This window comes from Dermacentor variabilis, chromosome 2, assembly GCF_050947875.1.
Source record: "Dermacentor variabilis isolate Ectoservices chromosome 2, ASM5094787v1, whole genome shotgun sequence".
Taxonomy (NCBI): domain Eukaryota; kingdom Metazoa; phylum Arthropoda; class Arachnida; order Ixodida; family Ixodidae; genus Dermacentor; species Dermacentor variabilis.
In genome coordinates, this window is record NC_134569.1 from 22,548,019 (window position 1) to 22,560,727 (window position 12,709).

At 52.2% G+C, this 12,709-nt stretch overlaps 2 protein-coding genes across 4 annotated transcripts in view; both read right to left on the reverse strand.

The window, feature by feature from the left end:
• The window catches only part of LOC142571495 (uncharacterized), a 103,488-nt gene that overhangs the window by 8,262 nt on the left and 82,517 nt on the right, over positions 1 to 12,709 (reverse strand). For all 3 annotated transcript variants that reach the window (XM_075679895.1, XM_075679896.1, XM_075679894.1), the window contains exons 2-4: positions 4,981 to 5,067; positions 1,640 to 1,752; positions 315 to 1,019 (exon numbers count right to left, since the gene is read on the reverse strand). In XM_075679895.1, the coding sequence (XP_075536010.1) occupies positions 315 to 1,019; positions 1,640 to 1,752; positions 4,981 to 5,067 (905 nt within the window). The remainder of the gene's footprint in view (positions 1 to 314; positions 1,020 to 1,639; positions 1,753 to 4,980; positions 5,068 to 12,709) is intronic.
• On the reverse strand, positions 6,107 to 10,282 carry LOC142571494 (uncharacterized). Its single transcript, XM_075679892.1, has 2 exons — positions 6,612 to 10,282; positions 6,107 to 6,479 (listed from the first exon to the last, which is right to left on the reverse strand). The coding sequence occupies exons 1-2, from the start codon at positions 9,776 to 9,778 to the stop codon at positions 6,278 to 6,280; spliced, it is 3,369 nt and encodes a 1,122-aa protein (XP_075536007.1). The 5' UTR covers positions 9,779 to 10,282; the 3' UTR covers positions 6,107 to 6,277.

Consider the following 12,709-nt stretch of genomic DNA (forward strand, 5'->3'; position numbering starts at 1 on the left):
CCAGGATCAAGTGATAGTCATATCTTTTAAGAACAATATACAGCATGCGCAGTTTAAAGTACCACAAACAAAAGCCTACTCGAATACACAAGTCCCACTGGCTCCATTCTCAAGCTTGCATAAGGAAATCAGTGGGGTCAACGTCTTTGAGGGCATGTGTACTATAGAGGCCAATATTATATAGTTCTACAGACTCCTAATGAGTGTCACTTGCCAAGGTTAGCAAAGTCAATCCTCCAATTAAAAGCCACCATTGTGCCATGCTCTTGACGCTGTGCAGCGAGGCAGATGACAAACCCTAGTGTGGGACTGACCTGCTGGATTTCCAGCTGACCTTCCCAGAGGGGGCCACGTAGCGCAGAGCTTTTCAACGTCGTTGGCCTTAGTCTCGAGGCTGAGTGTGCGGGCCTTGTTGGCCAGCCACTGGCGGCCCGTGCGGCCCTGCTCGCTGATCACCGCGTTCTGGCGCACCAGGCCGGTGCCGCGAGTCGGGTGCAGCCGGCAGGGGTGGCCACCTTCGAGGTGCGCCCGGGCGCCGCCGCGGCAGTCGAGCTCGGTGTCCGACGGCGTCTGCACGGCTGACGAGGCCGACGACGAGATGTAGCCGCTCGACGAGAGGCTGCCGTTGGGCGACAGGATGCCGGCAGCGAACGAAGCCTTGCGCGTGTGGCACGTGCAGGGCGGCGTGACCGCGGCCGGCTGGTGCGAGCTCAGGACCTTGTGCTTTTTGCGCGCCAGCTGCTCGTCGGCCAGCCGTGAGCGGCCGTGCTGCTTGCTGGCGTTAGGCCGCGTAGCCTTGCGCCTCTGGGAGAGCCAGTGGACCACCTTCAGCAGTCCCGTCACGGCCAGCGTCGGGGACCGGGGCGGCGCCGACGGCAGCGCCGGCTGCAACTGAGCAGCGGGCGCCGCAGTGCCGGGATCGCCGCTGCCGAAAAGGAACGGCTGGCCCATCAGCGGGCTCACGGTGAGTACCTCGTGGCCGACGCTCGAGAAGCGCCACTCCTCGCAGCGGTCTTCGGCTGCGCGTGAAGGACAGCGTGAGATCGGGCCTTTCCAAATGAGCGTGTATTTTATCTCGTATCCGAAACCTTCGAAGCACTGCAGAGCAGAATGACCAGCGCATCGGCAAGCCATTCCACACGTTACACAAATGCAAGGTGTCATCGCAAGGCGCACGGAAGTAATCCGAGTATTTATATAAGGTAAAAGTGTTATTTAATTTTTGCGAAGCGCAATCTTTGTCGCATTGCTATTTCTTCTAAATAAAAGATAAGTCGCAAGTGCCACTGCAGTGTAGCGTTTACGATTTGTTTTGTTTCGTGTGCCGTGGTTTTGCGTGTTCAAGTGTCACTGTGCTAGCAGGCGGGCACGTCGTCGCACGCACTACAGTGGACGTCAAAAGGTGGGCCTTATCTCCTCTGATATGCATGCAGCCGAAACAAATCATGCAGTCTCTTGATCTGAGTCGTCGAGTTGAGGAATGGTGGTTATGGCTACGCGCGTGTAGTGCTAGTTGCCTTCCAGTACAAGCTTGCTCTCGTAGATTCGTCCCTTGCTGCCGCGTTCGGGGCACCATCGCGGAGGAAGGGTAAGGCCGTACGTGACTGGGGACTAACAAAGAACGTGATAGCGTGCTCACCTGCATCCTGTGGTGGGTGGTTTCCCGCGGCGCCGTGGCGTCCCATGTCGACGACGGTGACCGGCGAGCACCAGTGGGGGCTGTGGTTGGCGCACGACTCGTGCGAAAGCGCCCTGCAAGGAGCCATCACTCGCGGTCAGCGGTGCCTTCACGTGCCGCCACCGAAACCGCAGCTGCGGCGGCTTCTGCTTGCGCCCAGGCTACCGAAGGGGCGCGCGAACCGAGGCCGGTCGGCGGCGGTAGGCGCCCGCCCGCGGACTGCTGCTCGCCTCGACGGCGCCAACGGCGGCCCAGCGCCGCCCGGCAGCTTGGGCCCGGGGACGCGCTGTCGGCGGCGACGGACGCGCTCCGTGCCAGCAGCTGTTCGACCGATGCACGCGTTCTACAGTGGGGCCCCCTCGCAGAAGCCTGTAGCTCAGACGCCTCGCGTTGTTCTCCCCTCTTATCGCTTTCTGAAAGACGACCCTTTGTTTTTCGCCACATCTATAATTCCGTTCTGCTTTCGTGCCCGTTTTTCAAATGAGACAAAAACTGCCTTTAATGATGAATGTCAGCATGAAATCCTCAGCTTCTCTTTCTTCTTCTTTTTTTTCTCGAGATCACGTTTACCTTTTGATCCTTTCGGTCGCGTGCGCCGCGTATGTGGCACTGAGCGCGTTCAATCAACGGTGACCCTGATCTCCATCACAGCCGGAGGAGTGATCAGACTCGAATCTAACTACACTGCTTGTTGGTGTGTCTTTTAGCCTGGCTGACAGCCTGGTTTTAATAAGCATTCTCTCATCTTACTATGCCGTTTTCCGAAATGCACATATCGGACGCTTCGATGCCCTTGCTCAGAGTGGTTTTCGAGAGGTTACTTGCGCGATATATATCGAGGAACCCTAAAGCTGCCGCCCATGTCCAGTCGCTATTCACGCGCCAGAACATACGAAAAGTCAGTGATGCATTAGGAAACCTGTACAACTTGGACTTCGTGGACATGCAACAAACCGAGGAGTCAATAAAGAGACATTTCTTTCTTTCTTTTTCTTTTTTCTGTTCTTTCAAGGAGCTTCAGGAGCTCACCAGGCAGTGCTGCCTTTCCTCGAAATTCATTGCCCAAACTGAGCACAAAGTGCAGAAACCGGCGACGTCTGACGCATAGCTTATAACTTATATCTGCTAATGTTGGTATCCCCGACTGGAAAAAAAAAACTTCGCAAAAGTGTCGAAAAATATAGCTTTATTTTGCGTGTTAATTGCAGATAAGAAAGGGGATTTATGTATTCCTTTCTCGAGTCCGGCTATTCTCATTTCGCACGTGAAGAAACCGTGGATATTATTCTCGACATCGTCAAATTCCGCGCCATATTGTCAAATTTTGTAATGACGGCATTTCCGAGTCAGTCCGAGGCTGTATAGCAACACTCTGGACAGAGCAGACAAGATTGCGAATTCGACATTATAAGGCGGGATTTGAAGATGTACAGAGTCCGGGTCCGGTACTACAATTTTTCATGGAGGGATTTGCACAGCGCCATATGCTGCGCGCAAGCAGTCACGTGCGTTGCTGCTATAAAGTGGGCGCACCGCCGAGCGTGACGAGTGCCAACAAAATGGATGGTATCTTCTCTATGGTAGATTGGGGCCAGTGAAAACCTCTTTTAGCATGAAGTTCGCTTTCGTCAGAGAGTTTCTCCCGTATATATGCCTTCTTTTTTTTAAGTGCAGGCAGGTCTTTAAAGGGACATTAAACAAAACACCAGAACAATTTAGACATATAAAGTGCTCTTTCAATAGTCTGTTGTCGTTAATTTTGAAATAATAGACTGATTATCAGAGGAGAAAATGAAGGTAGAAGTTTCAGTTTCAGTTCGAAGTTCATTAGAAAGTTGTAGATTAGTGGACGCAAGCGGCTTGCGTACGCAACTAGGGGCCACGGTACTGCGCATGCGCAGACACCTACGTCCGGGTCTGCGCATGCGCAGTACCATCGCCCCTAATTCTTGCGTACGCAAGCCGCTTGCGTACACTAATCTAAAACTTTCTATTGTGGCGTCACGGATTTCACAGTTTTCTGTTTTCTTTCTTTCTTTTTTGTATTTAGGCCCGGTTGGCTCAGTAAACGTTCCTGCAACACGCCTAATGCAACCTTAGAAGACGCTGTCAAAATCCATGACGTCACAGCGAGCTGCTGCGAGAACTTCAAGGAGGCGTCGGCACTAGTCTTTGGTTATTGTCCTTTTAATTCCGGCTTACCAAGCGCCTTATCGTGCTAAGAGTGGTGCTTTTGATATTGTGGAAGGGTAATTTACTGATACGGAAGAAATCCTTTTTGCTCTTTAGTATCCCTTTGTTGTTTTGGCGACGTCTGGTTCTTCACCGTCACTACAACGCGACAACACGCGTGAGGCATGCTAGTCCTGCTATACTGGTGTTCTTTTTTTTTTTTCCCCTGTGCATTTGTTACGTTATTAACTCTCGAAAACAAAACATGTGCTTTTTCTCGTTAATAACACTGCAATACAGTAATTGTTTCTTTGGTTGCAACGACTCGTGATAGCTTAGATTTGACACGAACATTCTTAATACAAAATACAATAGACATTCTAATTTAAAGCTTCAGGGGGGTCTTGGACTTGGGGCCCTAACGTAATCTAACAACTGGGTTTAAATAAAGTGTTTCTTTCGTGTCTACTGGATGAAAGAGATCTTATTGTCTTTCTGTCCCGCTATTTTTGTGTTTTCATATATGGTATTTTGAGTGGGCGAGTTGTCTACCGGCACGGACGGATGGGGCGCAAAAGATGCACAGCTGCGACAGAACGGGGAGCGAAAGGTCAGAGGCAACGTGAAAAATCCGCTGCTCGCTAATTCAGCCCTTCGTTTTTTGACGACTCATGCGTCCGACTTTTCATTCTGATTAGCTGTCATCCATCAGCACAGTAGATAATAGTGACCCACATAAGTGCAAAACAGATCTGACGGTCGTTCTCGTTTTCTTCATAAAACAACAGCTGGTCACAGTTTGACCCTGAACGCGCGCACGAACAGCACCTACACACGTGAAACCAAAGAAACCTTTCGACAAATGTGGCACCATTGCCGTGCCTTGCGCCTTGCTGAGCCTTTTCTTTCACTGTCCTATTGTTTCCCTTAATTTTTTCACGAGCCTGCATTTCAAAAGAGGAGTGCGCGCGATGTGACGCGTTCAAATATTAAATATACCGGCAAATGCCCGAGAGTGTCTTACAGGCGTTGCAAAAGTCGTGAAACTAAAATTATGCCCACATTAATTGCTCCAAGTGGAGCAGTTATTTTTAGTACAAGCACAAGCACGCTTATATGAGGGTACTCACCCGCACTGCTTGCAGCGGATGCCCGTGAAGTACACCATCTTGTTGCATGTGGAGCAGCGCTTGGGCGTCGAAAGCGTGCGGGTCAACCTGCGCACATCGTGAGAAAATATACGTCAGTACAGTTTAGCCATGTGCATGCTAACTATTCTCTATAACGAAATAATGGCAGTAATGAAAAACCTCTAAACCTGCACTTGAGGCCAAAATTTTTGAACGGCTGCAGCGAAGAAATCAACAGAGAAAGAAATTCCGTGGCTTCTCTTGTTATAGTAAAGTCGCAATGGATTTACGATCGAAAAACTGATCGACGAATCCTCGCAGGCGATGTCACATAGGTGATGTCTTTTTTGGAACTCTTGTAAACTTGTTCTGTTGCACAACGCAATGCAGCCTGCGCACGGCACACACTGAGTGACGCCTAAAGCAAAAAAAAAAAAACGGTTTCTTTGGCACATTATAGCGTGGCAACACCGAGCGCTGTAACAATCTCCAAAAGACCAAGGCCGGTGGGGTCTCCCTGCGTGCATATTGGTACTGGAGTAGCTATAGTAACGCACGGGCGGCGCGCGACTAGCGTCATACAGCGACGCTAGGTGACCATGCCAGCTTCAGCTTGAATTAAGCGTAGCTCGTCTAGCGCAATATGACTGTCCAGTAATTTACGAGAAGAACGTGTAAGCATCGTTCAGCAGTAGCACAGCTCGCAGCTACAAGCAACCCGTCCGGCATGGTCAATTTACAGCATGGCGTATTACGCTTCTCTCAGAATTTGCATTGTGTACAGCACGCGCCTTTGGCTGTAGCTGAAGTTAGCTGCACCGTCGAGGGCAGCCGGCGCTTATTCCTTATCCAGTCGGCGTCGGTCTGCTGCTGCGCGAAGTATGCGCGACCCGCCGCGTGGCCTTGGCCGTTATGTTTAATGCAATTCTAGCCACCCTAATAATGTCCTTGGGCCAGTCACCTGCCGCCGGCGGCGGCCACTGTAAATGAATGCTCGCGCCTTTGGGCTAACTCTAATTGCTGTCGCTCTTGGACGACTCCGCTAAATTTGCTGCGCGTTAACTAAGGTGGACGGCGTCGGCCGTGCACGCAGGAGCCTCGAAGGAAGGAACTTCACTCGTTGGGATCCGTTTCGAGACTGGTTTATTTACAAAAGATATTGAAGAAAGGAGAAGGGAAAGGGAGAAGAAACACAAAGTCCACGTTCTCTTTTGGCCGCACCGAGGCCTTCGTCCTTGTCGGGGGCGCCCGCGCCTCGCACTGAGTGGGCAGTTCGCCGAAAAGGCGGTGGAACGGATCAGGTTGTTGGTAGATGCGCCGGCCGGCACGTGCTGCAGTGGGGCGCCTCTCGTCCGTTCGCCGGCTCCCTCTTTCCCTTGTGTCGTCGGTCCCCCAACCACGGGTGCAACAATGTATGGTGCTCGTTGCGACTTTCAACATCCTCCCCCGCAATGAGCGCCGGCTCATTCCCGGCCACCATTGTTAGCACAGGCAGGCACCTCACTGAGCTCGAGTGGGTGTAAGGCTTGTACGGGTCGTCGCAGTTCGCTTTGGTTCGGGAGAAGGATCTTGGGTTACGAGCCAATATTCTTGGGACTGATATCTGCCGAAGTTGAGGAAGCTGTTGGCACCATTTATCCCATGTCTCCTGTAAATCTGAGGGAACCCTTTCGTCCCACGCCGTACCTCGCTCCCAGAGGCTCTGGAACATGATCTTTGCCGTGATGGTAATGGCCGAGAGAAAGCCAAATGGGTCAAAAATGCGCGCCGAGGCCTGCAATACGAATCGCTTCGTGTCTTGCCGACTTGCCAAAAATCCAATCAGGGCGGTCATCTCAAAAACGAATTCGTCTGTGTCAGGCCTCCACTCTACACCGAGAATCTTTGTGGGGCCTAGCTCCGGTAGAGTTTTTTGGGCGCTTTCAGTCTCGGCAAACGATGCAATCAGTTCTGGGTAGTTTGATCGCCATTTCCTGAGGTTCATACCTGCAGCCTTGAGTATGGACTGCGATTCCCTGATTATGCGCTCTGCCTCTTCTACACTGTCGGCACCAGTAACCAAGTCGTCTACATACAGGTTGTCACTCAGGATCTTGGCGGTGCGAGGAAATTTCTCCTGTACCGTTTTGAGATGATGGCTTAAGGTAGCTGCGAGGAGAAACGGGCTACATGTAACGCCGAATGGCACCCTTGTCATGCGGTACTCTTTGATTGGAGGGAGCGCGTCGCCCTGCCCTGGTGTACTTTGATACCACAGAAAGCGGACAGCGTCGCGCGCACTCTCTGCAAGCTCGATTTGAAGGAAAGCCTTTTCTATATCGGACATTATGGCCACATTATGCACTCGGAATCGAATCAGGATGTCCGCTAGGTTTGGATTTAGATTAGGTCCTGCGAAGAGGACGTCGTTCAGTGACAGCTTTCCCGCCGCTTTGGAGGAGGCATCGAATACGACTCTCAACTTAGTTGTTTCGCTACCAGGCCGGACAACACCTCGGTGCGGCATGTAGTAAATGGGCCCCAGCGGGGACTCACCCAGTTCGTTCGCTTCCTCGGCGTGTCCAGCTTGCAGGTAGTTCCTGATTGCCTGATCGTAGTCTAGAACGGTTTCTTCATGTCGGAGCAGCTTCGCCGTTAATGAGTGAAGTCTGTGCGATGCTATGCTCGTGTTGTCTGTTAAGTCTGACGCGTTTTCTTTCCATGGGAGAGCTACTTGGTATCTACCGTTCTTCTGGGTGATGGTTTCTTCAAAGGCCCGAAGAACGCTGTCTTCTTTGGCGGTCAGCTGTGTATCGTTGACGATCCCAAGGTGCTCCAGCTCCCAGAATGACCTCAGTTGACGAGAGATTTCGTCGGGTGCTGTGGTCACACCTACCCGCATCACTCCGGTGCTCGATAGAAAGGTTGCGACGGACGATGTAGACTCTGTGCCCTGCAATGTCCATCCAAACGCAGTCTCCATGGCCACGAGCTTCTCACCAAGACGCTTGACATTTCCTGTTGCTATATCCCAGTAGTGATCGGCCCCGATAAGCAGCTCAACTCCAACACCAGGATTGTAGCCGTCAGGCAAGGTGTCAGCAAGCTGGAGGTCTTGTTCACGAGCGATGCTAGCCGTGGAGTCGTCAGGTGGTGGGAGGAGGTCTCCGCAGATCTCGGGCACCTCTAATGCTTCGATCCGAACTCTGGTGTTGTTGCGCCAGTTTCGCAGCCAGCATTCCACGCGATGACACCTTCTTTCTTCAGACGGTCTCTCGCTTCCGAAGGCGTAGATAGCTAGCTTCTCCCCTCCTATGACGCGAAGATTGAGGCGCCGGGAAACATCCTGTCGTACAAACGTTCTCTGGCTGCCACCGTCAAGCAGCATTCTCACCAGAGCACTGTTGTGCTGGCCCTCCGCATACGCTCGTGCAGTCTGCAGAAGCACACGGGTCTTTCCCAGTGCTGGTCCCACCTGAAGCGATGATTGCACTGCTGTCTCTGCTGGTGCAGCATCTCCGATTGAAGGAGGGTGTGTCGGTCTTTGATTGAGCTCGCAGACGCCAGTTGCGTGTAGTCCAGAGCATTTGGCACACTTCAGCCACCTTGCAGTTCTACATTCAGCGGCACGGTGCTTCTTTTTCGCACACTTGTAACAGCGCCTCTCTCTTGACATCACCTCCTTTTTCTTGGCCATGGGCACGGGGGCGACACAGTTCGCTGGTTGATGTCCCTCTGCACCACAAAATGCGCATTGCGTTTCGCCGTCGGTTACGGTGAGAACAGATGCCGATGGGTTTTGCAGACGAACATCCCCTTTGATTGGCGCTTTCTGTCTGATAGCGGCGTCCTGGTACCCACGGCGTAGTGCACTCTGTGCTCTCTCTCTGCTCTCAACCTCCTCTCTCATAAAATCGAGGAAACTGAGAAGCTCGTGTTGTGGCGTTTCAGGTGAGGCAGCCTTCCGTCGGAAGTACGCCAAGCAAAGCTCACTTGGGATACTTTTACGAAGGACGGTGAGAAGCAACGTGCCGTAGGTGCTCGACGACACTCCCAGTGCCTCTAGACTTCGGACTCCCGAGCGGATTTCGTCGTAGAGGCTCCTCAGCCTTTCGATGTCCCGCAGATCGTGCACTGGGCGGACGTCAAGCAAGCGCGACATGTGGTCCTCAATTATGACGTCCTCCTTCCCAAATCTCTCAATGAGGGTCTTCACTGCGATGTCGTAATTTCTATCGCTGATCGGCAACCCCTCTATGGCAGCGGCGGCTTTTCCGGTTAGATAACTGGTTAAGTATTGGAACTTCGCTATTGCAGGCAGGGTGCTGTTCTTGTGAATAGTCGATTCAAATTGGTTCCAAAATTTCTGCCACGAGCGCAGGTCCCCGCTGAATTTTCCGATTTCTAACTTCGGTAACTTGGTTGTTGCTGATACTGGCTGGAATGTCGCAGGTGGAACGGAACCGATGTGGTATGCTTCCTGCTCTGATGCGTTGCCTGTGACTGACGGAGTTGTCGACCGGCTCTCGTTGGCTGTCTGACTCCTGAGAGCTCTCTTGATCTTTGTTTTGATGGAGCAGATCTTCTCCGTGTATGCAGCGCAGGCTTCTAATTCTGCATCTAATTCTTGAAGATCTATCTTCTTTTCGATGCTCTCGTTAACAGATTTCAACTCATCCGCTTGTTCGAGGATAAGGTCGAGGTGTTCCTCAAGCTCACCGACTTGGATGGTTGGCGATTGCAGTAGGTCCCTGGCAGCTGCGATGATTTTTTCGATTGCTTGTCGCAGGGCAGCTTGCTTCTTCTGTAGTCGTTCCATGGCGCTTTCGATGTCAGCAGGCGAAGTATTCCCGGGTTTCGGCACCAAAAAATGTAAATGAATGCTCGCGCCTTTGGGCTAACTCTAATTGCTGTCGCTCTTGGACGACTCCGCTAAATTTGCTGCGCGTTAACTAAGGTGGACGGCGTCGGCCGTGCACGCAGGAGCCTCGAAGGAAGGAACTTCACTCGTTGGGATCCGTTTCGAGACTGGTTTATTTACAAAAGATATTGAAGAAAGGAGAAGGGAAAGGGAGAAGAAACACAAAGTCCACGTTCTCTTTTGGCCGCACCGAGGCCTTCGTCCTTGTCGGGGGCGCCCGCGCCTCGCACTGAGTGGGCAGTTCGCCGAAAAGGCGGTGGAACGGATCAGGTTGTTGGTAGATGCGCCGGCCGGCACGTGCTGCAGTGGGGCGCCTCTCGTCCGTTCGCCGGCTCCCTCTTTCCCTTGTGTCGTCGGTCCCCCAACCACGGGTGCAACAATGTATGGTGCTCGTTGCGACTTTCAACAGCCACTTGCAAGGCGCATGCTTTTGTCTGCGAGTCATTTACAACTGTTGGGCAGGCATGTTGGGTTCTTAGGCACGGTGTCAAGCCATGGAAGTTGCTACTGTGCCATAGTTCTGCGCGTATACATGAGGCGAATCGAGAGCGATAAAACGCGCACGCGCGCGCGCACACACACACACACACACACACACACACACACACACACACACACACACACACACACACACACACACACATATATATATATATATATATATATATATATATATATATATAGCAACCAGACTTGAAACGAAAAGAAAAAGATTATGCAATAACTGGCAGCATATATTTAAATGACACAACCACACAAGATTTCCTCTCCTTTAGGTGACTGCTCCGTCAATTAAACATCAGCAAGCACTCTGCTATCCCCGAAGTAAGTGAAATGCACCAGAAATATAACGCATGCGAGCGGGAGGGATTCATGCGCTGACGCGCACATTAATGCTGGCTTGTATCGCGCTGTAACGATCAACTGATGCACCACAACAGCGGCAGTTTTGATTCCTTTGGCTGATTAAAGACTTTATATGACTGGATGAAGATTAGCGGACGTTGCGGCGCAGTTCAAGTCGCCTTTAAAAAAGAAACACGCAGCAGCACGCACAGATGCACGTGCGCAGACCGCCGGTCACACGGGTGAACATTTTACGGAGCCCGAGAACGATTAAGCGGCCAAATAACGACCGCACTGCCATCGGTAAATTCCCTTAATGGGCTAACAATAGGGATGGCGCCAACTAAACGGTGGCTGTCGAACAGGAGGCGCGGGGCGACGGTGCCCGCACTGACGTCATCTCGGGGATACACCACCGTGGCGCCACCCGGCAACAGCACGCTCTTCGGGAAAACCGCGCTCCATCATGCCCCCTTTGGGAGAGCGGCCAAGTGGCGTTTGTTTCGCCTTCTCGCTCGTGGTTGCGATACCGTTTTGCTTCTGCGGCACCTATTCACGTACGCTGGGCTTCGCCAACTAACTCGCTGCCAGTGGCTTTTTGAAGTACCATTTCGTACTTCAAAAAAAAAAAAAAAGAAAGAAAAGCTGGCGCAGTTATGCTGGTGAGTTTTACACCTCATTCGTGGTTAACAAACCGCGTGCGCGGTTGTCTTTGGTGCTGCCGGTGCTGATACCACCGCTGCGTTTCCCTGCCTCGATTTAAATACGTCGTGCTTCGTCCTTTCTGCGTGAGTGGTATTCTTTGGCGCTGGTGATGCGGATCATGATATTATCAATTTCCTTCCAGCTTGTTATAGGGGAAGCTGACCTTGAGGTTAGGAAGAGACGCGTACTTCTGTAGCGTACATGGGAGCACGGCTCAGTGTGAAGAGCGGCACGTGCAGGCACGACCCTCACGCCGGCGTTCTCTCCGCAAACAACACGTGTGAATGTGCCCTCGCATTCGCTCGCGCGTGTGCGGCCTGCGTTCGGTGTCCGCTCCGCGAGTTGTCGGACGCGCAAGTGTTGGCGTCGCCGTAAAGAGCGCTTTTTTTTCGCCCGACGCGTTGCAAGCGAGCGCGCGACGGACGCCGCCGAGTCGTTCATCACGCACGACACAAACGCTTGGTTGCCGACCCAGCGATGAATCCGACTGGGCCATTGGGGAAACAACACACGCCGTGGATGCGCGACGGTAAGCCGCCGGCGGCATCGCGGCACACGTCAGCGGCACGGAGAATCCCACGATGTGTTCGTCACACCCGTCAAGTGTGCCGGCCGATCGTGGTGCTATTTGAAAACTGTGCAACGGAAGGTTTCTGGCCGCAGCTGACTGAACTTTTCGCAGTTGCCCTCGCCGGTGTGAACCGCATATGGGATCTTGCCGCGTGGCTGCATATATTTGGTCACGAACCCGATTCCCCGGACTTGCGAACTCGTTATGAAAGACAGGCGAAACGCAGCAAATCGCTAAAGAATGTGCAGCGTGCTCAGAAACCGTTTAGGAAAGAATACAGTCCAAGTATCCGATGGTCGTTTTGCACGTTTCTGGAAGTCAGTCGGAGAAGCGTTCTGGTTGACCTGTCCATATCCTCCGTCTGTCTTTCTGAAAGTCAGATGCTGTGTGTAGCCCCGTTACAATTGCGTACGAAACTGTCTTCCACAGAGTACTAGCGAAGGCGCGGATAAGTGTCACGTTTCCAGAAAACGACTCGTTCTGTTTATTTTTTTTTTCGTTTTCCACGTATTAACCAGGAATGGGGTATACTGTCGCATTCTCAACCACCTGCCCTTCAGAACGACATCACAGGCATCGTCCTCTCTCGAGAGCACCCAGCGTAACCGACATTCAAGACGGCCAGCGTTTTGTGTACCATGAGTTTTCGTCTAGAGCGGAGTCTCGCGTGGGAGCTAAATGGTGGATTTTTGTAAATCGTTGCACCA